The sequence below is a fragment of the Gymnoscopelus braueri genome (assembly GCF_963280865.1).
Source record: "Gymnoscopelus braueri genome assembly, chromosome: 18".
NCBI lineage: Eukaryota > Metazoa > Chordata > Actinopteri > Myctophiformes > Myctophidae > Gymnoscopelus > Gymnoscopelus braueri.
In genome coordinates this window covers 50,344,762-50,371,318 of record NC_137618.1, presented here as the reverse complement: position 1 = coordinate 50,371,318, position 26,557 = coordinate 50,344,762, and the positions used below count along the sequence as shown (strand labels likewise).

Sequence of the window (26,557 nt, the reverse complement as noted above, 5' to 3'; positions counted from 1 at the left end):
CTTTGCCCGAGGAGAGGGGTCGGGCATGTACATGCCAAGTCAGAGCTCCTAGACCTATAGTGATCATCGCACACAGAAAGGTTATTAATTAATTAATGAAAGTATATAATTGCCCAAGTTTAACAATCTTCAATACTTTAACATGCACAGCTGCTAATTAAAAACATTCATATAAATTTGCGAATGCTGTGTGGAAAAAGCACCAGAGAACCTGCTGCCTGCACCAGCTTGAAAATAGCAGATCTACAAGTCACCAGTGGGGAAACGGCCCGGCATCTCCTGCCTTAAGCTGTGTTTAAACTTCTGTTCTCCATTATATTGTTTAGTTTGTTGTCTGTCTATAGATGTACATCTGATAGATTAAAAACTTTTATATTTTGTTTTTGTGGGCGTCTGTTTAGTCCACGGTCGGCGTTCAATGGTTAGGGGGACAGTGACAGAGCTAAAGTAACTAAGTACATATACTCAAGTACTGTAGCCCAGTGTTTATCAACCCTGGCAAACGTCCCAATTTTGGTCCGCGAGTACTGCTGAGGTGTGCCGTGCCGTTTGAAGAAAGTGTGAACCCAGCCCCTCGAGAACAATAGCGCCGATCGTCCGTCAATCGATACGGCCATCATCCGTTTCACACACAGCCACGGCCGAGTCCATTCAGTGTAGCGACCATCACCCATAGGAATGCAAATATGTTGTCCTACCTGGTACTGTATAAAAAGGGCACAGGGTAGGCCTACATGCTTTGGCACTCAGTATTACTAAGTGGGTCGGAACGGGTCGATACGGCGGACCTGAACGTCGTACCTGCTAAGAGGGGCTGTCCTGTCCCAAAAGCCCATGTTATAGCCTGCCATGATGAATGTCCGACAATAAAACACTACATAAGTGTTAGTTTTCTTATAAAGTGCTTCTAAATCACTCCACTGTTTGTGTCAATGTAATCCGTCGTTTTTGGTGTTTAATTAATTACTCCTCCACGGAGAGAATCTCTTTCAACTTCAAGCTGTGGTGCCGTCGATAAACCGGAAAACTCGCCCCAAAACATCATCGCCCCCATTTATTTTTGCGGACCAGCGGTTCTTGTATTCCTGTATTTGTTTTACTGAGGATAAGGTTAGAATTAAGTTTACGGTTAGCCATATTATTAGTTTTACTGAGGTTACGTTTAGGAATAAGGTTAGGTTTAGGCATAGTTTAATGAGGTTACGTTTAGGAATACCAGGTGAATATCACCGGATTTCCCCGGGGGTGACTGTTTTGGGGCGAGAGTTTTGGTGTTCGTCTGTAGTGGGCAACAGCACATGCGTCCGCAATAATGCTATCAGGATCAGATTATTAGATATTATTATCAGATATTAGAAGTATATTGGGTACCAAATATACTTACCAAAGAAGTTTTACTCTGGGAAGGTTTTCAGACTCCTCCATTCATTGCACTGACCCAAGTTTATATATTTGTAGGCCAAAGATTTATATATTTGTAATGGTCAAGGTTTCTTTATACCTGCCCAATAATCTCTCTGTGTGTGTGTGTGTGTGTGTGTGTGTGTGTGTGTGTGTGTGTGTGTGTGTGTGTGCGTGTGCGTGTGTGTGTATATGTATGTATGTATGTATGTATGTATGTATGTATGTATGTATGTATATACCGTATATCTAGGTGTGCCCTGGGATCTTTTGGCTAAGCCAGGTGTGCCTTGGCACAAAAAAAGTTGATAAACACTGCTGTAGCCTACTTAAGTACTTGAGGTATTTTTACTTTACAGGAATATTTCCAATTTTCAATAATTTTACTTCTACTCCACTACATCCGAGAGGCAAATATTGTACTTATACTCTACTACAATTATTTGACAACTTTAGTTACCAGTTACTATGTGGATTTTGATACAAAACCACTTCATCAACCCTATATACATTTCGGGAATTTCAGAATAGCAGATCTACAAGCTCACAATGTTTAATGTGCACAACAACAACAACAACAACAACAACAACAACAACAATAATTATGATAATAGGCCTATATATATCTGATATATAATCGATATATAATCGATATGTATATATATATATATATATATATATATATATATATATATATATATATATATATATATAACATGGATCATCAGCGGATCAGACGACTGCATAATGAGTACTTTTACTTTTGGTAAAATACATTGTGATGCCAATACTTTTGTACTTTTACTCAAGTAAATTCGTATTACCAGACGTTTACTTGAGTGTTTCTATATTGCAGTATTGATACTTTCACTTAAGTAAAAACACCTACTTTTTCCACCACTGACACACACACACACACACACGTCTCACAAACACACACACATACAATTCAATTCAAAGGGCTTTATTGGCATGAGAAAACATACGTTTACATTGCCAAAGCAGAAAGCACAATACAACAATACAGAAATACAATCAAAACAAAGAATATGTACATTTGAAAGTCAGAATCTTCAATAGATCAATTTCTATGTACCAAGATCACTGGGTGCAGGTATAGTGCAGGAATATACACAATGATTAGTCTTTAGGGTGGTTGTGTTCCGTTTGATATCCTTCTCCTATCACAGCAACTCACGAATCTTGCTGCTGTGTTTGCACATTGTTGTACTTCGCCTAGCAGATATGGGAGTTTTTTGTCATTGGTCATGTTTTCAAAATCTCCGTGTGTGGTTGTAATCTGTGGGAAGTATGTGTCTCTGATGTCTTGGTACAATGGACAGACGGTTAGGAAGTGTAGCTTGGTTTTCCACTTCATTTTGTGTGCAGTGGGTGCATAGTCTGTCTTCTCTTGGGATACAGGTCTGCCTGTGACGACCTTTCTCGATCGCAAGACTGTGCTCACTGAGTCTGTACCTGGTTAAGATTTTTCTTTGTTTTGGGTCGGTCACGGTGCTCAGGTATTCTGCCACTGTGTATTCTCTGTTTAGGGCCAGATAGCATTCTAGTTTACTCTGCTTTTGTGTTGCTTCTTTCCAGTGTGTCAGGTAGTTTTCCTTTTGCTGTTTTATAATTTGATTTAGTCCAATGGGTTTTCTATCACGTGGCTCTGTTTGTGTTTGTGCCCGGAGTTCCAGGGCCAGCTGGCTGAGGGGGCATCTCTCTAGAGTTTCGCAGTGTGTGAGTGCCTTGTTATGGAGTGCATCTAGGTCGCTTTATTTTAGGTGGTTGTAGAACTTAAGTGCTCTCTTTTTTATTTTGATTATGAGTGGGTATCGTCCTAATTCTGCCCTGCATGCATTATTTGGTGTTTTTCGCTGGGTACGGAGAATGGATTTGCAGAATTCTGTGTGTAGGGTCTCGGTTTGGTGTTTATCCCATTTTTCAAGGTCATGGTTTGCTAATGGTCCCCAGATCTCACAACCATAGAGGGAAATTGGTTCTATCATAGAGTCCAGTATTTTAAGCCAGGTTTTAATTGGGATGTCTATTTTGATGTTTCTTTTGATAGCATAGAATGCCCTTCTTGCCTTGTCTCTCAGGTCCTTTACAGCTTGGTTGTGGTTCCCTGTGCTGCTGATGTTTAGGCCAAGGTAGGTATAGTTTTTTGTTTGTTCTAGTGGGATTGTATTTAGGAAAAATTTATGGTTTTGGCGGCTGGATCTTTTTTGAAATATCATGATTTTAGTCTTAGTTAGGTTCACTGTCAGGGCCCATCTGGGAGAATTTGTGTAGGAGATCAAGTTGCTGCTGTAGTCCTTCCTTGGTTGGAGACAGCAGCAGCAGGTCATCTGCAAAAAGTAAGCATTTGATTTCTGTGTTTGTCAAGGGGATGCCTTGAGCTGTGGACTGTTCTAACGTTTTTGCTAATTCGTTTATATATATGTTGAAGAGTGTTGGACTCAGGCTGCATCCCTGTCTAACTCACACACACATGCCGTGCTGCGGCGGGGAGAGATCTCCACTTGCTCGCCGAGAGCAGGTCAGAGTGATCTGTTGTGATTTGTCGCCTTCCCGGTGATAAAGGTTATTATTAATTCATCATGACAGTATGTAGTAACTTTAATATTCGTTTTGTGTGGGTGTGTGTAGTCCACTTCGGCCTCCGGTGTTCATCTACCCCGCTCCGCCCGGAGGAGGAGGGGGATCATGGAGGGGGACCACGGCGGACCGTGTGACCTGTCCGCCCCCAGCGGGCTCTCCTTTCCCCGGGGTGAGCTGGTGGAGAGAGGGGCCTGCCTCACGGAACTTAACCAGTTTTAACTGCTTTCATGACTTGTTGGTCACATATCCTTTTATTTCCGACCATATATATGCCATGTTCTGGCCAAATCACCATTAATATTACATATGCCTTTATTTAAAACCCCATCTCCGTGTCTGCAGCGAGCCGAGGGCTGACATTCTTTTTGGCTGAATGAGCTAGTCCCCGCCCACTCAGATCATGCTGTGCTACAATTGAGCTTTAAAACGCCTACGTCTCGAAAGGCGTAAAAAAGCAGCTTCAAAGCAGAGGTCTTGGGAGAAAAAAAGGACGCTTTTCCATTTGCGCTTTTAAACGCTCATGAGAAAAATGTAAACGCCAATTTGCATAGAGATAACATTGAAAATAAAAGCCAATTCATTGTTCAGCTTCCCGCCGGTGTGAACAGCCATAAAACACTTGTTTCAACTGTGTGAGTGAGGCCCGACAATGTATAAAGTCACCATACCAACTTTGATGAGTCAGTGTTGTGCTAAAAGCATGTTTTTCCATTTCCTGAAAAGTTAATAGCCTACATAGTTGGTTTCTGCCTGACAGCAGAGATATATGCCTATATAAGGGCATATCGGGTTTGTTTATGGTTATGTCTGAGTCATAGTGACGTGGCTGTGGTCTTGCCTATATATGGGCATATCGGGTTTGTTTATGGTTATGTCTGAGTCATAGTGAGTTGTTTATGGTTATGTCTGAGTCATAGTGAGTTGTTTATGGTTATGTCTGAGTCATAGTGACGTGGCCTTGGTCTTGCCTATATATGGGTGTATCGGGTTTGTTTATGGTTATGTCTGAGTCATAGTGACGTGGCCATGGTCTTGCCTATATATGGGTGTATCGGGTTTGTTTATGGTTTTGTCTGAGTTACAGTGACGTCAGAGGTCTGCCGGCCGGCTGGCCCTCCCTTAAAGGTAGGGTAAGTGATTAACCCTCCTAGGCCGTGGGCCGAGTGCCTCTATCTCCTTTAGTTTTTGAGTTGGTTGATCCCCATCAAGAGCCTGGCTAATTTTTTAGTATTGTGTAGATTAGTTGTTTATGAACACATTATCAAATGTTTCCATCCTGAAAAGTTGCGCCAGAAAAATAAAACTTAGATATAATGTCACTAAGTAATGTTACTTATTTTCAAGAAAATGGCAGCCCACTGCGAAGTATAAACCAATCAAAGCTCGCCTACTGTATCGTGCAATTCAGTTGGCCAATCATGTTCTTCGTACCACTTGCAAGAGCAGAACCCGGAAATGCAGCTCAGACTGACGGACTATTGTAAACAAGAAAACAACAGATATCTTATAGAAATATTAAGAGGTAATGTTTGTTTTGTGATGATCGTCGTTGTCTTATTCTTATGAAAATGTATACAATGGATGCAGACAATAGAATGAGCCGTGTTGATGACGGCACATTATGATATTAAGCATCAATATGATATCATTATAACGTTAGGGTTGCCTACAGGCAACAGGATGGTTTGCAGATGCAAATTTAGCGTTTTAACAACACCTGAAGATACTATTAAGCAGTGACCAATCTATATGTACCCCTTTATAAATGTCAAGCTATCAATAGTTGGCTCTGCTACACGTTGCCTCGTTATTTTATTGATTCCATCTCGTATCTTTTCTGTTCAGATCTCCAGTCACTGTGCATCCGTTGCCAAAGTTGGTGTTTAGGGTTACGGTTGGTGATTTGTTATTTCTCTCTTGACAAGTTCTAAGCTAAAGTTACCAGTTGTTAATGTAGATATAGTTAGGCGAGTTGGGTTAAATTACGTTTGTCTGTCAAGTAAGTGTGTGTGCACTAGCATGCTGCATTAATTATTTTGTACAACTGTTCAGAGCCCGTTTATATCTTTTGGTTAAATGCACAGTGTTAAAATACTAATTTGTAAGGTCTTTGTATGGCTTAAATGGTGTTTGTTATCTCTATCTTATGTTTGATTGTGTGCAATAACCACAAAAAGAAGCAAATCCTGCTTCATACATGTCCTGACTAGACATTACCATGTACCTGACTAGACCTTCAAAACAGCAGACAAAAATATACATAATCAGATCCTATTTAATGAATCAGCACCAGACAAAATCACTTGAATAATATGAATCAGTGTTGTGAAGCTACATTTAGGCAGAATTATGCTCGTCACAGAATCTGACTGGTCCTTCTAAACATGTTAATAGGACACAATGTATTGATACAGTACAGATTTTAATCTAGATAACACAGTTTTGACTTAAAATAATCTACAGAGCCCAAGTATTTGTACAGAACACCTGAAATTCTATAAATCTAATTAGATTAGATGTGGTGATGTTTGTGTGTTGCAGGCTGTATGGAGTGGCTCAATTGCAGAGGTGCAGGAGGTGACAAACAACTGGATCTGGAAAATGATTGTGACATGTTTGAAGAAGAGTGGATTGTGTGTCACGTAATGCAGTCTATGAGAGATGGGTCGACATGATTATGAAGATCTATGTTTTAATGCTTGTGCTCTTTTGTAAATGATTGGTTCAGGAAACTAAAGATATAGTGTGCACATCTGCTCTCATCGACTTCAATGCATTACAGTTAACTTCAGGTGCCAGTTTTCTTCGCAGTGCGTCTATGACACATGCGATGTTATAGAACAGCTGTCCTAGTGGTTATAGGGGAAGTTCAAGGCTGATCTGATATCCACTCAAATGTAGAAAATGTACGTATGAAGTAATGTAGCTGGGCCACAGACAAGGACCTCATGGCATGTCATCCATCAATGGAATAGTTTGCTGCTGCAATGTGATACTATGTAATATTTTAACTTTGAATAAATCACTCTAAAAAAGTAACCTTTTGTACTACTTCTACTGGTTACCATACCCTACTGAATCTAGGCTTTTTGATGCAGTTCAAGTGCCACGTTTTAGTACAAATGTTGAGATACAAAGAGTTACCGGTAGTGAGTAGGTTTATTTAACAAACCATTTATTTGGCTACCTTTTCTAGTCTTACATGCTCTTGAAATGTGCTCTTTATTGGTCAAGAGAATGTAACTGTAATTCTCAATCTAAAATATTCCCATTGGTTAGCACATCTTGGTATCTTAGTTTCATTTATTAAATGCAACTGAACCTGATACATTGTGTGGACACTGTATGGACAGATGACAGGAAGAAGCTGAGAGGTCAGTTACCACCATTGAAAAAGATCAAACAAAGAAACAAAATAGTATATTAGGTTTTGTGGTTATTTCATTTAATGATGTACATGTCACCTATAGTATGTTGTGTAAAGTAACTAAGTACATTTACTCAAGTACTGTACTTAAGTACATACAGTTGAGGTATTTTTTACTTTACTGGAGTATTTCCAAGTTTTAGTTATTTTACTTCTACTCCACTATATCTCAGAGACAAATATTGTACTTTTACTCCACTACAATTATATGAAAACTTTAGTTACTTTGTAGATTTGAATTATTATTACAAAACATACATTAACCTCTTAGTCTTCAGCCCTATTTAAACTTTGGCTATTTGAAAATTGTCACTCTACAAGCTCACATCGGCTATTTTCAAAAGATTTTACATTTGATACATATTACCTTGTGAAACGGGACATTTAATTCAACATAAGAGTACTTTTACTTACGGTACTTTAAGTACATTTTTATACCAATACTTATGTTCTTTTACTCAAGTGAATTTTGAATTCCGGACTTTCACTTGTAACAGAGTATTTCTACATTGCCTTTCCTTAAGTAAAACATGTGAGTACTTTTTCCACCACTGACTATAAATGGCTCACAGTTTAACAGGTAATAATGTACGATTTATTTGAAAAATTATCTGTAACTGTAACAGATTAAGTATACTTATATATGATACAATTTTAGATTAGAAAGACAAGAATTAACGTAACCACTTCATTTATGTTAATGATCAAATCACCGTAGTGGCAGTGAACGAGAGGCAAGGCAATAGGCATATAGCGAAAATAATCGGATATACAAAAGCAGTCCAATACGGTTATGAATGAACTATTAGTAGCCTATGGTATAGCTGCTGCAAGTTCGTTAGGAAAATATATATTTTACACTCATTTTAGTCTTTTTTGGACAAGAAGTTTCGGTTTTACGGAATGTTTTCTTCCTGGTTGCCATGGAGATTCTGAGTAGCCCTGCATATTTGCCTGTTTAAAATTGCATTTGTTAAAATCGGTCTTTTTCATTCTGGCGCACGAATCGGAGATGGAAACATTTGTTACAGTAGTTATAAGAATTTTATATGTCTACTGTGAAAAAAGAATGTACACTCAGAGTGGGGATCAATGAAAGTCAGAATTAGAGCCCTCGGCCCACGGTCTATCCCTTAAGCTCATTTCAATATAGGATTTGAAACACGGCTTAACAGGTTAATTGTCTCCGCCAGGCTGTAGGCATGGGGACACTATGTTTTGTACCCTGTCCGTCAGTCCGTCCGTCCGCGTCCGTCCGTGCGTGCGTGCGTGCGTGCTTGCATGCGTGCGTCCGTGTGTGTGTGTCCGTTTGTGAATAGCTAATCTCCGGCGCCGTTGGCTTGATCTAAGCAAAACTGTGCACACACACTCACTCCCTGGATGCAAGAGCAGAACCTCTGCCCCACATTTTTCACATGGGCCTGTTATAGCGGCACCAGGAGGCAGTTTTTCGCAAAACAATGTTTTTGAATGTACTCCTACAGATTTTGTCCAAACATCACGCACATCAGTACACAGTATCTCTATAGTCATTAAACCAAAGGGATTTTTCAGATTTGTCATATTCCATCCTGATTGGCTAAGATTGGCTTCCAAAATTCGTTTTGAACAAAATGCCTCAATGAACATGAACGATTTCCGTGAAATGTTGCACACACATTCCCACTAGGCCGAGGAAGAAATGCCACTTGAAAATGTTCAAATTAGCCTCCTATAACAGGCTGATTTGTGTTTTTACCTATAACTGCACCGATCTGTGTAAAACTTTGTATGCGCTCTCTACAGGCCAAAGAAAAACGTTTGCCCTGTATTTTTCGATACCACTCCTTCAGATTTGATCAAAATGTCACGCAGATCTGTAAGACGGCTCTGTTTTTTCATATTCCATCCTGATTGATTGGCTTAGATTTACATCTAAAGCTTGCAGGAGTGGCCGGTTTCGAACAAAATGCCGTAAATCAGGAACGCAGCGTCCGATTTTGGTGAAACTTTGCACACATATTCGCACTACGTTGAGTAACAAATGCCACACTTTTAACATTGCCCTATTATAGCGCCACCAGGAGGCCGATTTTTGCAAAAAAAAATTGTATATTACTCCTACAAATCTTGTCTAAACATCACGCAAATCAGTAGAAATTATTTATAATCTCTAATTATCTAAGTGATCAAGACTTTTTAGTTTTTGTTTGATTTTTCATATTCCATCCTGATTGGCGAATTCTGAGCATTGCTGGCCCACAATAACCTACTTGACCTGGCGGAGACCTGTGGCCTGAGGAGAACTTTTTCTAGTTCATAATGTACTTCCTAGAAATGTAGTGGACCCCAAACCTTCCGTCATGGCTCCCCTGTGGTCCTGAAACCACAGGTTGGACCACAAACCCAAGCCTCTCTCTCTCTCTCACTCACTCTCACACACACACACACACACACACACACACACACACACACACACACACACACACACACACACACACACACACACACACACACACAAAACCCTCTGTCCAAATGACAGACTTTGCTAACCACAGGGATCTAATTGCAGCACCCTTCCCTTGTGTGTGTGTGTGTGTGTGTGTGTGTGTGTGTGTGTGTGTGTGTGTGTGTGTGTGTGTGTGTGTGTGTGTGTGTGTGTGTGTGTGTGTGTGTGTGTGTGTGTGTGTGTGCTGGCGTGCTGGCTCTCTCCCTCCAGGGAGAGGGGGCGACCGTGGGGCAGCTCCCCAGGAATAGCTCTCTGTGTCTGGGTCAGTCTGCCAGGATGGCTGGGTGTGGCTCTGGAGGCCATACCTCAACATTCTGTCACTATATAGAGCTTAATTGATCTGACAATACGTGTTAAATACCCTTATAATATAGTATAGTATATTATACTGATAGTAATCATTGATATACAGTGTTTGTTCAATCTCTCTGTCTCTCCTGCTCTTTAATAAACAGAAAAAGCATTTTCAGGTCAGGATACTAATTTCATACAATCAGGAAAGACAATAATAATAATACATCAGAATTATATAGTGCTTTTCTTAGAACCCAAAGTGGCTTTACAAAACGGCTTAAAATAAACAATTTTATTCGGAGCAAAAAAGAAAAACAATTAAAAGGCTAAAAACATGAAGCTGAGACTATGAAAGAGTTTGGTTTGAGGCGGGGAAAGAAAGTCTGAAAAGGTGGGTTTTGAACACGGTAAGAGCGGGGGCAGAACTACAAGATACAGGATGAACAAGTGAAATCAGAAGTAATGATACAAATAAATTAGCAGAACTGGAACATTATACAACTTAAGCTGATTAATGGGTACTCTCTCCTGATTGGCTGAAATTCCAGAACATATCGATAAGTCATGATGAATAATCATTATGAAATCATTGTATGGCCATATTTTATGGACATATACCAGCTTATTGTGATATTTTGTAGTGATCAGTTTTACAGGAGTATAACAATAAGTACATTGAACAGAAAATGACCATGTTTGCTTTGAGTCGTTACATAACTATGCATACTTTATGCTAATTAACCACTATAAATATGCCTATGGTTACATTGCAAATGTCTTACACCTGACTGAGATACAGTATTCATTCACTTACTAAATCACCAGAACACAAGTTGGATGACCTCTACTTGTTTATTTCTGCTAATCCATTCAAATATGCAAATTATATAATTAACTGTGCATGATATAGACATGAAATGGATTCTAGTCAGGAATCTGGTACACCCCTTTATCACATGGTTATATTATAATATCTATGTTGGTAATAATAAACCTGATTCTGATTCTGATTCTTTAGCCTGCATTGCTGCATACTGCTGTACCGCAGTGCTTTCTGTTGGCCACCAGAGGGTGCTAACAGACTGCAGTCAGTGACCTGTAGAGAACACTGAAGTGATCATCTCTCAATTCAATTCAATTCAAATATGCTTTATTGGCATGACCAGCATTTTTATATTGCCAAAGCATTACATACAGTATGACACAAATTACAAAATAACAGTACATCTTCAGAATCATAACAAATAATACAAACAAGACAAGGAAAAACATAAACAAAATGACATTAGTCTATTAACTGTAGTTGATGTATAGTGTTCACCCATTGTCCCTCATGTTGTGGCAGCCTGCTACATACGTTGGTGCCAACCTTCAACATTGGTCTTTCTCACCTAATAAGTAGAGGATTACCTGGATAATAGTCAAACTGTATCTTTGTTTTTGTTATTTTGTAAATGTAGGGTAATCTTCTCTTATGTGTTTAAATGAGTCACATGGCTTCACATGGCTTTTGAAGGCTTTATAATGATTTGGGGGTCACTAAATCTTTAGGTGTTTCCTAAAAGTTATGGCTCTTTTTACAATGTTGATGATTAGAGAGAGATAAGAGAGAGAGAGATTCTCAGTCCCAGTTTGAACCTTTATATAAAACTGTATGACCGTCAAGTGCTACGGTCTGAAGAGGTGACTCTACAGATTACGGTGGAAGATTGAGAGTTGAGTCTGCAGTCTAACTGCAATGGGGAGTTTGTTCCACAGATTGGGAGCCAGAAGGGAGAAAAGTCTAGGACGTGTGGAGCGTTGTCCAGGGGGTTTTAGAGAAGAGAGAAGAGTCTAGGACGTGTGGAGCGTTGTCCAGGGTGTTTTAGAGAAGGTAGAAGAGTCTAGGATGTGTGGAGTGTTGTCCAGGTGTTTTAGAGAAGAAAGAAGAGTCTAGGACATGTGGAGCGTTGTCCAGGGTGTTTTAGAGAATGGAGAAGAGTCTAGGACGTGTGGAGTGTTGTCCAGGGTGTTTTATAGAAGAGAGACGAGTCTAGGACGTGTGGAGCGTTGTCCAGGGTGTTTTAGAGAAGGGAGAAGAGTCTAGGATGTCACGGCCCCTGTAGCCTGGCTTACCAGGTCCTGTGTTGTGTCTTGGGTACTCTTGTCTTTGGTGTCTTTCACAGGGCCTGTAGGTTGGGGAATTGGGGTGCCAATCAAGTGCATTGGGAGCACCTGGCCAGTGTTCCCCAGTATGCCCTATAAAAAGCTGGGTGTGGCCACACTCAGTCTCTCTCTCTTTCCCTGATGTCAACAACACTGTGTTTAGTTTAGTCTTTGTTTGAGTTTGCACCATTCAACACCCCACACTACATTTACACTACATCCATACATTTGCTGACACTACTGACACTGATTAACACATCTCATATTATTCTTGGTTATATGTTGAATTTAAGTTATTGTTTATATTGTAAATACATATATTGCTTTGTGCACTTTTAAAAGCTGTGTCTTCCTCCTTTTTGTTATGGCCTATGAGCCAGGTCATAACAAAATGGGGGTTCGTCGATACTATAGAACTTGGGTTAACAAAGTACATTTAGACAGCGGCTTCGAATGCTATCAATGCATTGAATGGGAGATTATCACGTTTTATCAGACCTTTGAATGGACGAGTAGGCGACGGAGTAGGCGCGATTTAGACCTACCCGCGATTTGTCAGACCATTCATGGGGCGTAATCAGGAGCTACTGACCTACTTGGAGGCGGAGCAGTCCCCACAACAATATTTACGATTCTGTGCCTATCGGTACATAACTCGAACGGCGCTGAGTAGGCACAGGTGAACGTCACACCGTTCAGGACGGCAACTCGGTCGCTTTAGCTCCCTCGTGGTCCTTCACGGGGTGACAGTTCGCCTGTGACTGCGCGCCTCCGTCATGGTCCGAAACCAAAACCAAAACCGAAACTGAACTATTTAAGTCATCTCCGTTGGTAGGTCAGTATGTCTTGATAACACCCAATGAATGGTCTGATAAATCGCGGGTAGGTCAGTATGTCGCCTATTTCGCCCATTCAAAGGTCTAATAAGAGGTGATAATGTCCCATTCAATGCATTGATAGCATCCGAATCGGGTGCAGCCAGCAGATGGTTTGGCTGTGACGGAGCAGGTAATGTAGTGATTTCCTGTTTTGGAGCCTAGATTGTTTAGGCTTGTCACAGTCTTTGGAGGAAGTGCACGGTAATTTAGTGTTTTTGTTGTTGGTTACATTTCAAGTTGGTGGTATTTCATGTGTTGTTTGTTGTCATCAGGCTTTGATAATCATTGATTTGGTGTGATTCTGAGAGGTCAGGGTAGATATGTTGACAGGTGTGTCCTACTCTGTTGGTTGAGTGGTTAGCATCGTTTCCCCCTGTGGGACTCGCTGTGCTGTTTTATCGTTTCCCCCTGTGGAACTCGCTGTGCTGTTTTTTTTTGTTTGTTTTGTTTTTATTCTGTCCCACACAAGCTGGGATAGGGTGGTACCACCGAGATGCCCAGTCGGTAAAGGGGACTCGGGAGGGCCACTGAAGACCAGGGCAAGTTGTGTTAGGTTAGTTTTGGTTAGGTAGCTAAGTCAGGTGGGAACATGCTCACCTTGTTGGGGCTTGATAATTGTCCTAGACTCACTGTCGGCACTTTACCTTGTCTTTACAGCGCACACTGTTGTTGAGAGAGAGAGCATTGGTTCCTGCGGGAATTTGGTTTGGGTTAAAATGTGTTTTTTGCGACATAAGTTATATTGTATTAACATACTCTACCATACAGATTGTATAAGCTATATTGTATTAACATACTTTACCATACAGATTGTATAAGTTATATTGTATTAACGTAAACATACTCTACCATACAGATTGTATAAGTTATATTGCATTAACATACTCTACCATACAGATTGTATAAGCTATATTGTATTAACATACTCTACCATACAGATTGTATAAGCTATATTGTATTAGCATACTCTACCATACAGATTGTATAAGTTATATTGTATTAACATACTCTACCATACAGATTGTATAAGCTATATTGTATTAACATACTCTACCATACATATTGTATAAGTTATATTGTATTAACATACTCTACCATGCAGATTGGACAACATAACATTTTATTTAATACAATAAGTGACATACAGTTCTCCTCCTGGCCTACAGATGGAGCAGGTGTCCGATGAGGAGGTGGAGCATGGAGCTGAGGAAGACAGCGATGAAGATGACCAGGATCTGGACAAGATGTTTGGAGCATGGCTGGGAGAGCTGGACAAACTGACCCAGGTACACACCTAGAACTACACACACACACACACACACACACACACACACACACACACACACACACACACACACACACACACACACACACACACACACACACACACACACACACACCAACAATCTATGAGTCTATGTGCATTCCCTGATATACATAGTGTAGCCATTTAGAATATGTTTCAGTAAGTGTATTGTGGTCATGGTTCAGACAGGAAGGACCACACAGAGAAGGATTGAGTCTGGTTGGAAGGACCAGTAATCTGTCTTTGACTCTAAGCTTACTACTGTATATCCTCATCACCTAATGTTTAATGTTTGAATGTTGTATGAGAGACGGTTTGATCTGCTGCAGGAACGCAAGCTAGCTGTAAATTAGTTTTAAACCAGTCCAGTGTCCTTGCTGTTGTAACATTACAAGATACCTCCATGCATTAGCTGGTGATAAATTATGTTCTGTATCCATTACAGTAATCCTGACTGAGATCAAACAGTTATAATATATCGATTACAGTAATCCATACTGAGATCAATATATATATATATATATATATATATATACTGTGTATATATATATATATATATATATATATATATATATATATATATATATATATATATATATATACTGTATATATATATATACTGTGTATATATATATATATATATATATATATATATATATATATATATACTAGAGATGCACCGATTAATCGGCCGCCGATTAAAAAAGCCGGTTTTAGGTCAAATCGGCTGGATCGGTGCTTGGCCGGTCACTGTCATGAATTCCAATTTTATGCCGGTCAAATTGATACTGCGTTGGCACTGCGCAGCAACAGTATGATGATCAAAGTCGTGCGAGTCGACTCAGTAAACAATAGCAAGATAAGCCCACAGATGGTGCTGATTACCTTTGAAATATAAGGATACATATGATAGTCACCAATGATATCCTCCGCTCCGCCGACAATGGTTTCCTCTCCATCCTCATCCTCCTTGACCTCAGCGCCGCATTCGACACCATCAGTCACTCTATCCTCATATCATGCCTCCACTCCTCCCTCGGCCTATCCGGCACTGCCCTCTCCTGGATGAAATCATACCTTTCAGACCGCCAGCAATACATCTCAATCAACAACTGCACCTCCCCCACTGCCCCAGTCACTCACGGAGTCCCCCAGGGCTCAGTGCTCGGTCCCCTACTCTTCACCATCTACATCCTTCCCCTCGGACAGATACTACGCAACCACGGACTTCAATTCCACTGTTACGCTGACGACACACAAATCTACCTTTCCACCAAAACCATCACCGCAGCCACCCATTCCACCATCACCGCATGCCTCACAGAACTCAAAACCTGGATGCAAAACAACTTTTTAAAACTCAACTGCAATAAATCTGAAATAATCATCATCGGCCCCGACTCCCTGACGGCTCCCTCATTAAAACCTCCCCCCACATCCGCAACCTTGGTGTAATTTTTGACCCCACCCTGTCATTTCTCCCGCACGTAAATAACATCACCAAAATAGCCTTTTTTCACCTACGGAACATTGCCCGTCTCCGTCCCTCTCTGACATTTTCCGCTGCCGAAACCCTCACGCATGCCTTCATCTCATCCCGGTTAGACTACTGCAACAGCATCCTCCACGGTATCACCGCCAAAACCCTCAATAAACTCCAATATGTACAGAACTCAGCCGCCCGCCTGCTCACTCACACCCGCTCCAGAGACCACATCACACCAGTCCTCCGTGACCTCCACTGGCTCCCGGTCAATCACAGAATCAACTTCAAAATCCTCATCACCACCTACAAAGCCCTCAACCACCAGGCACCCCAATACATTTCCGACCTCCTTCACAACCACGTCCCCACCCGTTCCCTCAGATCCAGCGATGCCAACCTCCTCAAATTCCCCACCAAAAAAACGAAGCGCACCTGGGGTGATTCTCCGTTGCAGCACCCACCCTCTGGAACCCACTCCCACCTCACATCAAAACCGCCCCCACCCTTGCCGTGTTCAAAACCTCCCTCAAAACCCACCTCCTCAGAACTGCTTTCCCCACCTAGCTGATCTCCTACCACCCTAGTCTCAACTTTTGTTTTATTCCCTGGCCTTCTGTAGCCTTTTTAACTTTTTATTCTCTGTATTTTCTTATTAAAGTTGTTTTGTTTTGATTGTGTTCTACTTAGTTTAGCTTTGTAAAGCGACTTTGAGTACTCAGAAAAGCGCTATATAAATTCCAGGTATTATTATTATTATTATTATTATATATTGAATATATATATTATGGAATATATTATATTCCATAATGCTGCGCGCAATTATAGCCTAGTCAATGCCGTGACTGTCGGTCCGTCAATCACGGGGAATTTAAAGGCAGTAAGTGCGTCACCAGGCTTCTCATACGGTCCATGCAAAAACTGTTAGACTACAGGAAAAAACTGCCTATAAACATCCCTTTTATTTTAGCCAGTTGCAAAGAAAAATCACCCCCTGTCTCTCTTTGCATATGCTGTTGAAAAGACAGTACGGGTGGTGTGTGTGTGTGTGTGTGTGTGTGTGTGTGTGTGTGTGTGTGTGTGTGTGTGTGTGTGTGTGTGTGTGTGTGTGTGTGTGTGTGTGATCTACAAGCTCGCTATTTTTGGCTTTAGTCCTCCTCAGAAATGGGATGCTAGTGGTTAATGTAAAAAATATCATATCACACAAAGATTTTCTTGAGAAAGAAAGAGAGGCAGAGAGAGAGAGAGAGAGAGAGAAAAGAGAGAGAGAGAGAGAGAGAGAGAGAGAGAGAGAGAGAGAGAGAGAGAGAGAGAGAGAGAGAGAGAGAGTAATGAGGAGTGAGTGAGGGCAGGTGTGATTATGGATTGAGAGGGAGTGACAGTAGGTGAGGTGGGTGGATCCAATCCATGGGAATAGGCCAGGGCGAGTGTTGCACACTAGGATGACTCTTCTACAAGAACATATGTCAGAAATTTGACAAACAAATACTGTCAAAATGCCATTTCATCTTGTCTTTAAAAAGTGAACATGCATTAATTAACAAAGTCATGATTTTTTTTCAGTAAATTATATTTGGACTGGTTAAATTGAGGTTTGAACTAGGGCCCTACAGACTTGCAGGTAGACAGTGTACTGACTGAGCCATTGGATAGACCCGATTGGATTTCATGTGTGGGAAGTTATCATACAGCATGGATTGCTTATTATATATCTACAAGCTCATAACGCGTCACATTGTAGACCGGCTGTATGTGGTTACTGTAGGTGTTGTATTAATAATTCAATCTGCAAAGTAACAAGTAACTAAAGCTGTCATATTATGCTGTAATTGTAGTAGAGTAGAAGTAACACAAATGAAAAGTAAAGTAAAAGTACCTCAAAATTGTACTGTGCATTGTAATCACTTGTATTGGTACTTGAGTAAATGTAAATTGTTACTTTTCAGCACCATTGAGGAGTCAATGACTGACAGGCTAGGTATCACCAGGTGCACCGATTGCTAGAGTGCAGAGGGACATGGGTTGATATTAATGGTCTTAACTCAAAATGAATACATCACACAGCTTAGATTTGTTTTATTAAATCGGAAAGTGATGTAAAAAAAAAAAATAGTGTAAAAGTTGCACGTTCATATATTGTCAATGTATATTGTTTTGTTGTGTCTGGGTAGCTCAGTTGGAAGAGCTCTTGACTCTGAACCGCAAGGTCATGGGATCAAATCCTGGCAAAAGCAACACAGTATATGAGTAATCTAGTTCCTTGGTGTATAGAGCATTGTTACAGGTATAGGCTCATGTGTTTGTTAATGTTGCTACCCTTTAAATGGCCATGGCCAATAACGTGGCATCGGGCGCTTAAAGTTAAACATTTGAAAAACTACACATTATTTCAAAGAAAAAGCCACCATGCCACTAATGAGTTGTGAGTGAAGACAGGTGTGATTGTTGATGAGTGAGAGCAGGTGAGAGGGGTGGATCCAATCCATAGGAATAAGGGGAAGGTTGCTGACTAGCTGACTATTTTCTACACCCACCCTCACTAACCATAACCTCAGTAAAACAACGACCTAACCTCAAGAAACACTATTTGTTAAACTAAGAATTCCAAATGATGATCACCTCAACGCATTGTTGGGGACAGGGATCGAACCAGTAATCTATGGCTACACAGGCTGCCTCTATTCTCATTGAGCTAGAGATATGGCCTTCCTGATGGTGTCTGTTGATATCTATAGGTTTTTCCGTCCGTTATGAACCAAGCCTCTGTTTCGCTAACTACTCTAGATCACTGGTTCACAAAATATTTACCAATAAAGATTTTTTTTGTCTCTCGGAATGGAAACTAGTGAAAATAGTCGATCTACAAGCTCACAACGCGTTGCTATCTGAAAAGTTGTGAGATTGTAGATCGGCTACTTTCACAAGAAAGTATGTCATACATAAAAAACAACTACTCTCAAAAAAGCATTTCATGTGATTTTTTAAAAATTGCACATGGCCTTATAGGCCTCGAAACCTTAAATAAATAATAATTTCAATAACTGATGTCAATATGGACCCATAATAAGTTTTGCCAAAATCATGCAGCTCTATAACAGTGACAGCCATGACAGCAATGGTACAAATTAAAAAATAAGAAATAAATGATATAGGCTACAGTAGTATTCTTTTTAAATTAAGGTTTCAAGGCCTATCAGGCTCGAAGCCTTATTGCATTCCTTGGCTTTCTCTTTCCTCCGCCGTTTTTTCAGTTCTGGCCTAACCGCGTGGTAACTTTTTACGAAACTCTGCAATATGGTAGAGTGCTATGCCAAACGACGGAGACACGAAACTCACAACCATTGGCCAAAGGGTGGCGCTGTAGCACTCAATTGAAAATACTAACTTTGAACCGGTACAACTCATGCCCTGTTTAACCTACAGCCATGAAACTTTTGACCTCTGACCTTTAGATCTCCCACCATTTTGAATGATATGAAAAACAGTAAAAATCTATCTCCTCCTGGGATCTTTGAGCAATCTGCACGAAACGTTTTACACATGAACTTTGGATCTATGCCGACAGAAGTGAGCAAGCTGATATTCCGTAAGTGAAAACGTTAAGCTTTTATAAGCCAATGAATATTGCAGTTTTATGAAAATTATTCGTCTAACCCTAACACATACACGCAGACTCACATTTGTTTGAAACTTTGCAGTAATGTAGAGGGTCATTCCAAATATCACTGAAACCAATCTTACTCCAATTGCTATAGCAATTTTTTGAAAATGCAAACTTTAAACAGGCAAAAGTCATGCCTCGTTTGGCCGACAGCCGTGAAACTTGCTTACACATATGCCTTTACTCAAGAGGAACACATCCATCACTTTGACCAGTAAGCTCCGCCCTTAGATTGTCTGCAATTTTGAGCAGTTTAAAAAAACATTTAAACCCAGGATTTCTGAGCAATTTGCGTGAAACTGTGTCATCTGTGTGAACTCCTTTTTCACCGATTCAGGTCTGTTGGTCCAATGGCTGATCGGTAAACCATATGCCTTGCAATCACAGGGTCGGTTCGAGTCCCACCTCATGCAGACTTCATCTCACTTGCATTGCACACAACATGACTGTATCAATGAATAAATGTGCAATTGTTAAATATAACATGAAATGTTTATTTGAGGGTAGTTATTTTCAATGTATGACGTACTTCATTACTGTACTGACCAAGGCTGTGGATTGAGTAGCTCGATCAGTAAAGTGTTAGCCTCATGTTCCAAGGTCCCCGGTTCAAACCCCACTCATTACAGTTTACATTTAAATTGCATTGTACAAAACATGACCCTGTTAATTCAGACAATTTTTAAACAATAACATGAAATGCTTTTTTGAGAGTAGTTGTTTTTTTATGTATGACATACTTTCTTGTGAAAATAGCCGATCTACAATCTCACACCTTTTCAGCTTGTAGATCGACTATTTTCACTAGATTCCATTCCGAAGAGACAAAAAAAAATCTTTATTGGTAAATGTTTTGTGAACCAGTGATCTAGAGTAGTTAGCGAAACAGAGGCTTGGTTCATAACGGACGGAAAAACCTATAGTTATCAACAGACACCATCAGGGAGGCCATATCTCTAGCTCAATGAGAAGAGAGGCAGCCTGTGAATCCATAGCTCGCTGTTTCGATCCCTGAGGCCCACCTCATGCAGACCTCATCTCAATTGCATTGCACACAACATGACTGTATCGATGAATAAATGTGCAATTGTTAATGAAACGCTTATTTGAGGGTAGTTATTTTCAATGTATGATGTATTTCATTCCCCCTTTTGTTTTGTTTTGTTGGATTCTCCTTTCTCACTGACCAAGACTGTGGATTGAATAGCTCAATCAGTAAAATGTTAGCCTCTTGTTCCGAAGGTCCCCTATTCAAACCCCACTCATTACAGTTTACATTTTAATTGCATTGTACAAAACATGACCCTGTTAATTCAGACATGTGCAATTTTTTAAATATAACATGAAATGCTTTTTTGAGAGTAGTTGTTTTTTATGTATGACATACTTTCTTGTTTCACAACTTTTCAGATAGCAACGCGTTGTGAGCTTGTAGAACGACTATTTTCACTAGTTTCCATTCCGAGAGACAAAAAAAATCTTTATTGGTAAATGTTTTGTGAACCAGTGATCTAGAGTAGTTAGCGAAACAGAGGCTTGGTTCATAACGGACGGAAAAACCTATAGATATCAACAGACACCATCAGGGAGGCCATATCTCTAGCTCAATGAGAAGAGAGGCAGCCTTTGTATCCATAGGTTACTGGTTCGATCCCTGTCCCCAACAATGCGTTGAGGTGATCAGCATTTGGGATTCTTAGTTTTACAAATAGTGTTTCTTGAGGTTAGGTCGTTGTTTTACTGAGGTTAAGGTTAGTGAGGGTGGGTATAGAAAAGAGTCATCTAGTCAGCAACCTTCCCCTTATTCCCATGGATTGGATCCACCCCTCTCACCTGCACTCACTCATCACCAATCACACCTGTCTTCACTCACAACTCATTAGTGGCCTGGTGGCTTTTTCTTTGAAATAATGTGTAGTTTTTCAAATATTTAACTTGAAGCGCCCGATGCCACGTTATTGGCCATGGCCATTTAAAGGGTAGCAACATTAACAAACACATGAGTCTATACTTGTAACAATGCTCTATACACCGGGGAACTAAATTACTCATATGTTGTGTTGCTTTTGCCAGGATTCGATCCCATGACCTTGCGGTTCAGAGTCAAGAGCTCTTCCAACTGAGCTACCCAGACACAAGAAACAATATTCATTGACATTATATGAACGTGCAACTTTTACACTACAGATTTTTCTCTTACATCACTTTCCGATTTAATTAAAAAAAATCTAAGCTGTGTGATAGATGAATTTTTAGTTAAGACCATTAACACATTCCACGCCAGAGTTTAATATCATAATGTACTCACCAGTGCCAGCGATTTATTGTTGTTTTTTAGTTTTTTTCACGTCGCCACAGACTTTGCTAAATACCTTAACACATTCCACGCCAGAGTTTAATATCATAATGTACTCACCAGTGCCAGCGATTTATTGTTGTTTTTTTGTTTTTTTCACGTCGCCACAGACCTCACTAAATACCTTAAAATCAACTGTTTGTAGACACACAGGGTAGCTGTGTGAGTGGCCCAGAGAAGACCGTTTCGATCGGCGATCGGCCATTTTAAAGTTGTCGCGGTTTATGTTAAACAGCGATCAGCGAGGAGAAAAACAACAACCAAGAAAATGGAGGATTATTGGGAGCTTTAGAGTGGAGGCGGGTCGGAACGAAAATCTCCGCATACGGATATTTCCGTTTCCGGGTGTGCTACAATGAAATGTGTCGTGGTGAAGGAGGCCTACAATGAAATATGAACCTGCGCAAAAAAAAAAGAAGAAAAAAAGACTACTTCGTGTAGATCTACGGGACTGGCACGCTGCGCAATTATTTAGGTTCACGTAGATCTACGCGATTGGCACGCAATGTGTTAAGATCGCGCGTTCAACTGTTTGTAGACACACTTGGTAGCTGTGTGAGTGGCCCAGAGAAGACCGTTTCAATCGGCGATCGTCCATTTTGCAGTAGTCGCACTTTCTGTTAAACAGCGTTCACCACGGAGAAAAACAACAACCGAGATAATGGCCCACGGATTAGTGGGAGCTTTAGAGCGGCGGCGGATGGGAACGAAAATCTTCGATTGACATTTCCGTTTCCGTTTCCGGTGTGCTACAATGAAATGTGTCACTGCGAGGGAGGCCTACAATGAAATGTGTCACTGCGAGAAAAAAAATAAAATAAAGACCACTTCGCGTAGAACTACGCGACTGGTAAGCTGTGCAATTATTTAGGTTCGCGTAGAACTACGCGATTGACACGCAATGTGTTAATATCAACCCATGTCCCTCTGCACTCTAGCAATCATTGCACCTGGTGATACCTAGCCTGTCAGTCATTGGCTCCTCAATGGTGCTGAAAAGTAACTATTTACATTTACTCAAGTACCAATACAAGTGATTACAATGCACAGTACAATTTTGAGGTACTTTTACTTTACTTTTCATTTGTGTTACTTCTACTCTACTACAATTACAGCATAATATGACAGCTTTAGTTACTTGTTACTTTGCAGATTTAATTATTAATACAACACCTACAGTAACCACATACAGCCGGTCTACAATGTGACGCGTTATGAGCTTGTAGATATATAATAAGCAATCAATGCTGTATGATAAATTACCACACATGAAATCTAATTATGTCTATCCAATGGCTCAGTCAGTACACTGTCTACCTGCAAGTCTGTTGGTCCCTGGTTCAAACCCCAATTTAACCAGTCCAAATATAATTTACTGAACACAAATCATGACTTTGTTAATTAATGCATGTTCACTTTTTAAAGACAAGATGAAATGGCATTTTGACAGTATTTGTTTGTCAATTTTCTGACATAATGTTCTTGTAGAAGAGTCATCCTAGTGTGCAACACTCCCCCTGGCCTATTCCCATGGATTGGATCCACCCACCTCACCTGCTGTCACTCCCTCTCAATCCATAATCACACCTGCCCTCACTCACTCCTCATTAGTCTCTCTCTCTCTCTCTCTCTCTCTCTCTCTCTCTCTCTCTCTAACTGCCTCTCTTTCTCTCTAACTGTCACTCTCTCTCTCTCTCTCTCTCTCTCTCTCTCTCTCTCTCTCTCTCTCTCTCTCTCTCTCTCTCTCTCTCTCTCTCTCTCTCTCTCTCTCTCTCTCTCTCTCTCTCTCTCTCTCTCTCTCTCTCTCTCCCTCTCAAAACTAAGTACTTGTACTCAGCCTGAAAAAAATCTAGTTAGAAAATAGAAAATCGGTATCGGTAAAACCGGTATCGGCAGGTCAGACTTTAAAAAAAAACGGTAATCGGTATCGGCCAAGGATTTTTCAATCGGTGCATCTCTAATATATACTGATATTGTCCTTCTAATCCGTGCGTGAGTGTTTTCTCAATTACTATTTTTTTTTCTCCAAAATTGAGGTTTTGGACACATGCGTTCCTAAGCTAATAATGTGATGACCGGTGGATTCTCTCGTAATGCAAGAACAAAAAAACCTGAACCCTGAAACTTGAATTGATGATTTGGGTGAACTACTCCTTTAACTCAGTCTTGGTAAATAAGACGAAGAGAGGTAAATAATAATGAACATATTTTATGTCTGAGCCTTTCTAACAACTATGTTTGTTAATTGGTTGTCCTAATCTCTCTCTCTCTCTCTCTCTCTCTCTCTCTCTCTCTCTCTCTCTCTCTCTCTCTCTCTCTCTGTAGAGTCTGGATGACGGTCGTCCAGACAAGCCACGCCCCCAACAGAAGGCCCCACTCAGACAGGAGACCAACATGGCCGCCTTGACCTACCGCTTCTCTGTCTACAATATAAATGGTACACACACACACACACACACACACACACACACACACACACACACACACACACAACACGCACACACACACACACACACACACACACAAGTACCTCTATGCGTCGCTAATATCTTTGTGTGCATGTGTGTGTATCTATGTGTATCTCTGTGTGTGTGTGTGTGTGTGTGTGTGTGTGTGTGTGTGTGTGTGTGTGTGTGTGTGTGTGTGTGTGTGTGTGTGTGTGTGTGTGTGTGTGTGTGTGTGCACACGCGTGCGTGCGTTCCAGAGGCATTGAACCAGGGGGGGTCCAGACAGGTGGATCTGGATGCTCTGATGGATGATCTCTCCTCCATAGAGCAGGAGCTCAGCTCCATCGGATCCAAAACCAACCGCCTGACTGACAGCAAGGTACAAGCCCTGACCTCTCACCCCTTACCTCTAACCCCTGACCTCTCACCCCTGACCTCCAACCCCTGAAGGCTCATAGCCCAAACGCGTAAGCATTCGTTTATTGGTGTGTGCCAATAAAACAAAGGGTTAATGTGATTACTTTGTCCTCCATTGATTTGACATTTTGGTTGTGCTTCCTTTTTGGGGGAGAAAAAAAAGAAAACATGCATTGATTTCCTCAGAATCAACAAATGGCAGTGTAACAGACACTGGTCTCTTATAAAGACCACATCTACAATGACACACCGCAAGAGGAGGCTGACACTCGTCTGCTTCTGCATGGGGCAGATGCTGTGCCAAAGGGGTGTAAGAAGGTGACCATACGCACTGTTGATACTGATGTGGTAGTACTGGCTGTGGCTTCATTCAGCAAGATAGGTCCCGATGAGCTGTGGGTTGCCTTTGGTGTTGGAGCAAGCATTCGGTACATGGCTGTTCATGAAATGCAATGACTCCAACACAGTGTGTGACTCTCCCAGTCTTTCACGTTTTCACCGGGTGTGACGCTGTATCTGCGTTCGCTAGCAGAGGAAAGAAGACTGCCTGGGAAACTTGGAAGTCATTCCCAGAGGTGAATGAGGCTTTCAGTAAACTCCTATACACGCCAAGTGAGGTCAGTGAAGGATCAATGTTCCTGCTAGAGCGATTTGTGGTGCTCATGTATGACCGAACCAGTGAGTGCAAGGAAGTGAATGCTACCAGGAAACAGCTGTTAACACAGAAGTCAAGAACACTAGAGAACATTCCTCCAACCCACGCTGGTAGCACTCAAGTAACACAACAAGTGCACTTGCTAACTTGCAACAAACTGTTGGATCCAGGCATTGGTCCTGGAAACAGAGATGCCAGAGCCATCTGAATGGGGCTGGACAAAGGAAACAACTGGGTGACAACAGTTTTGGACCACTCTCTCTCTGAAGCATCCACATTGTGCCATGAATGAATCCGCTGTCGCTGCACAAAAGGGTGTACTGGACGATAAAGGGTGTACTGGACGATGAAAGGGTGTACTGGACGATGAAAGGGTGTACTGGACGATAAAGGGTGTACTGGACGATGAAAGGGTGTACTGGACGATTAAAGGGTGTACTGGACGATAAAGGGTGTACTGGACGATAAAGGGTGTACTGGACGATGAAAGGGTGTACTGGACGATAAAGGGTGTACTGGACGATAAAGGGTGTACTGGACGATGAAAGGGTGTACTGGACGATGAAAGGGTGTAATGGACGATAAAGGGTGTACTGGACAATAAAGGGTGTACTGGACGATGAAAGGGTGTACTGGAGGATGCAAGTGTGCCTATTATTTAATGAATGAATGATATTTATGAATACTTGTTGTGTTTGTGTTGCTCAGGTTGGCCACAGGCCTCCGGCAGGCCGCAGTAGCAGGCCTCAGCCAGCGGGATGCGCCAGCAGCAGCAGCAGTACAGGGACAACCACCTCACGACCTCCACTAGCCTCTAACTTCAGCCTGGATGACATCACTGCTCAGCTGGAGAAGGTGTGTGTGTGTTCAAAAATGTTGCTTTAGACAAATGCATTGTTGGCTTTACTCTGAAAGTGAGGTTGCAGGTTTTACCATCTAAACTTAACCTCTCCATCTGGTTTCCAGGCCTTTCCTTACAACTGCAGACCTAGAAA

At 41.1% G+C, this 26,557-nt stretch overlaps 1 protein-coding gene across 1 annotated transcript in view; it reads left to right on the top strand.

The window, feature by feature from the left end:
• The window catches only part of raph1a (Ras association (RalGDS/AF-6) and pleckstrin homology domains 1a), a 140,854-nt gene that overhangs the window by 17,602 nt on the left and 96,695 nt on the right, over window positions 1–26,557 (top strand). The window contains 4 exon segments of the mRNA XM_080412968.1: window positions 14,404–14,523; window positions 24,369–24,480; window positions 24,748–24,869; window positions 26,271–26,417. Of these exon segments, the coding sequence (XP_080269094.1) occupies window positions 14,404–14,523; window positions 24,369–24,480; window positions 24,748–24,869; window positions 26,271–26,417 (501 nt within the window).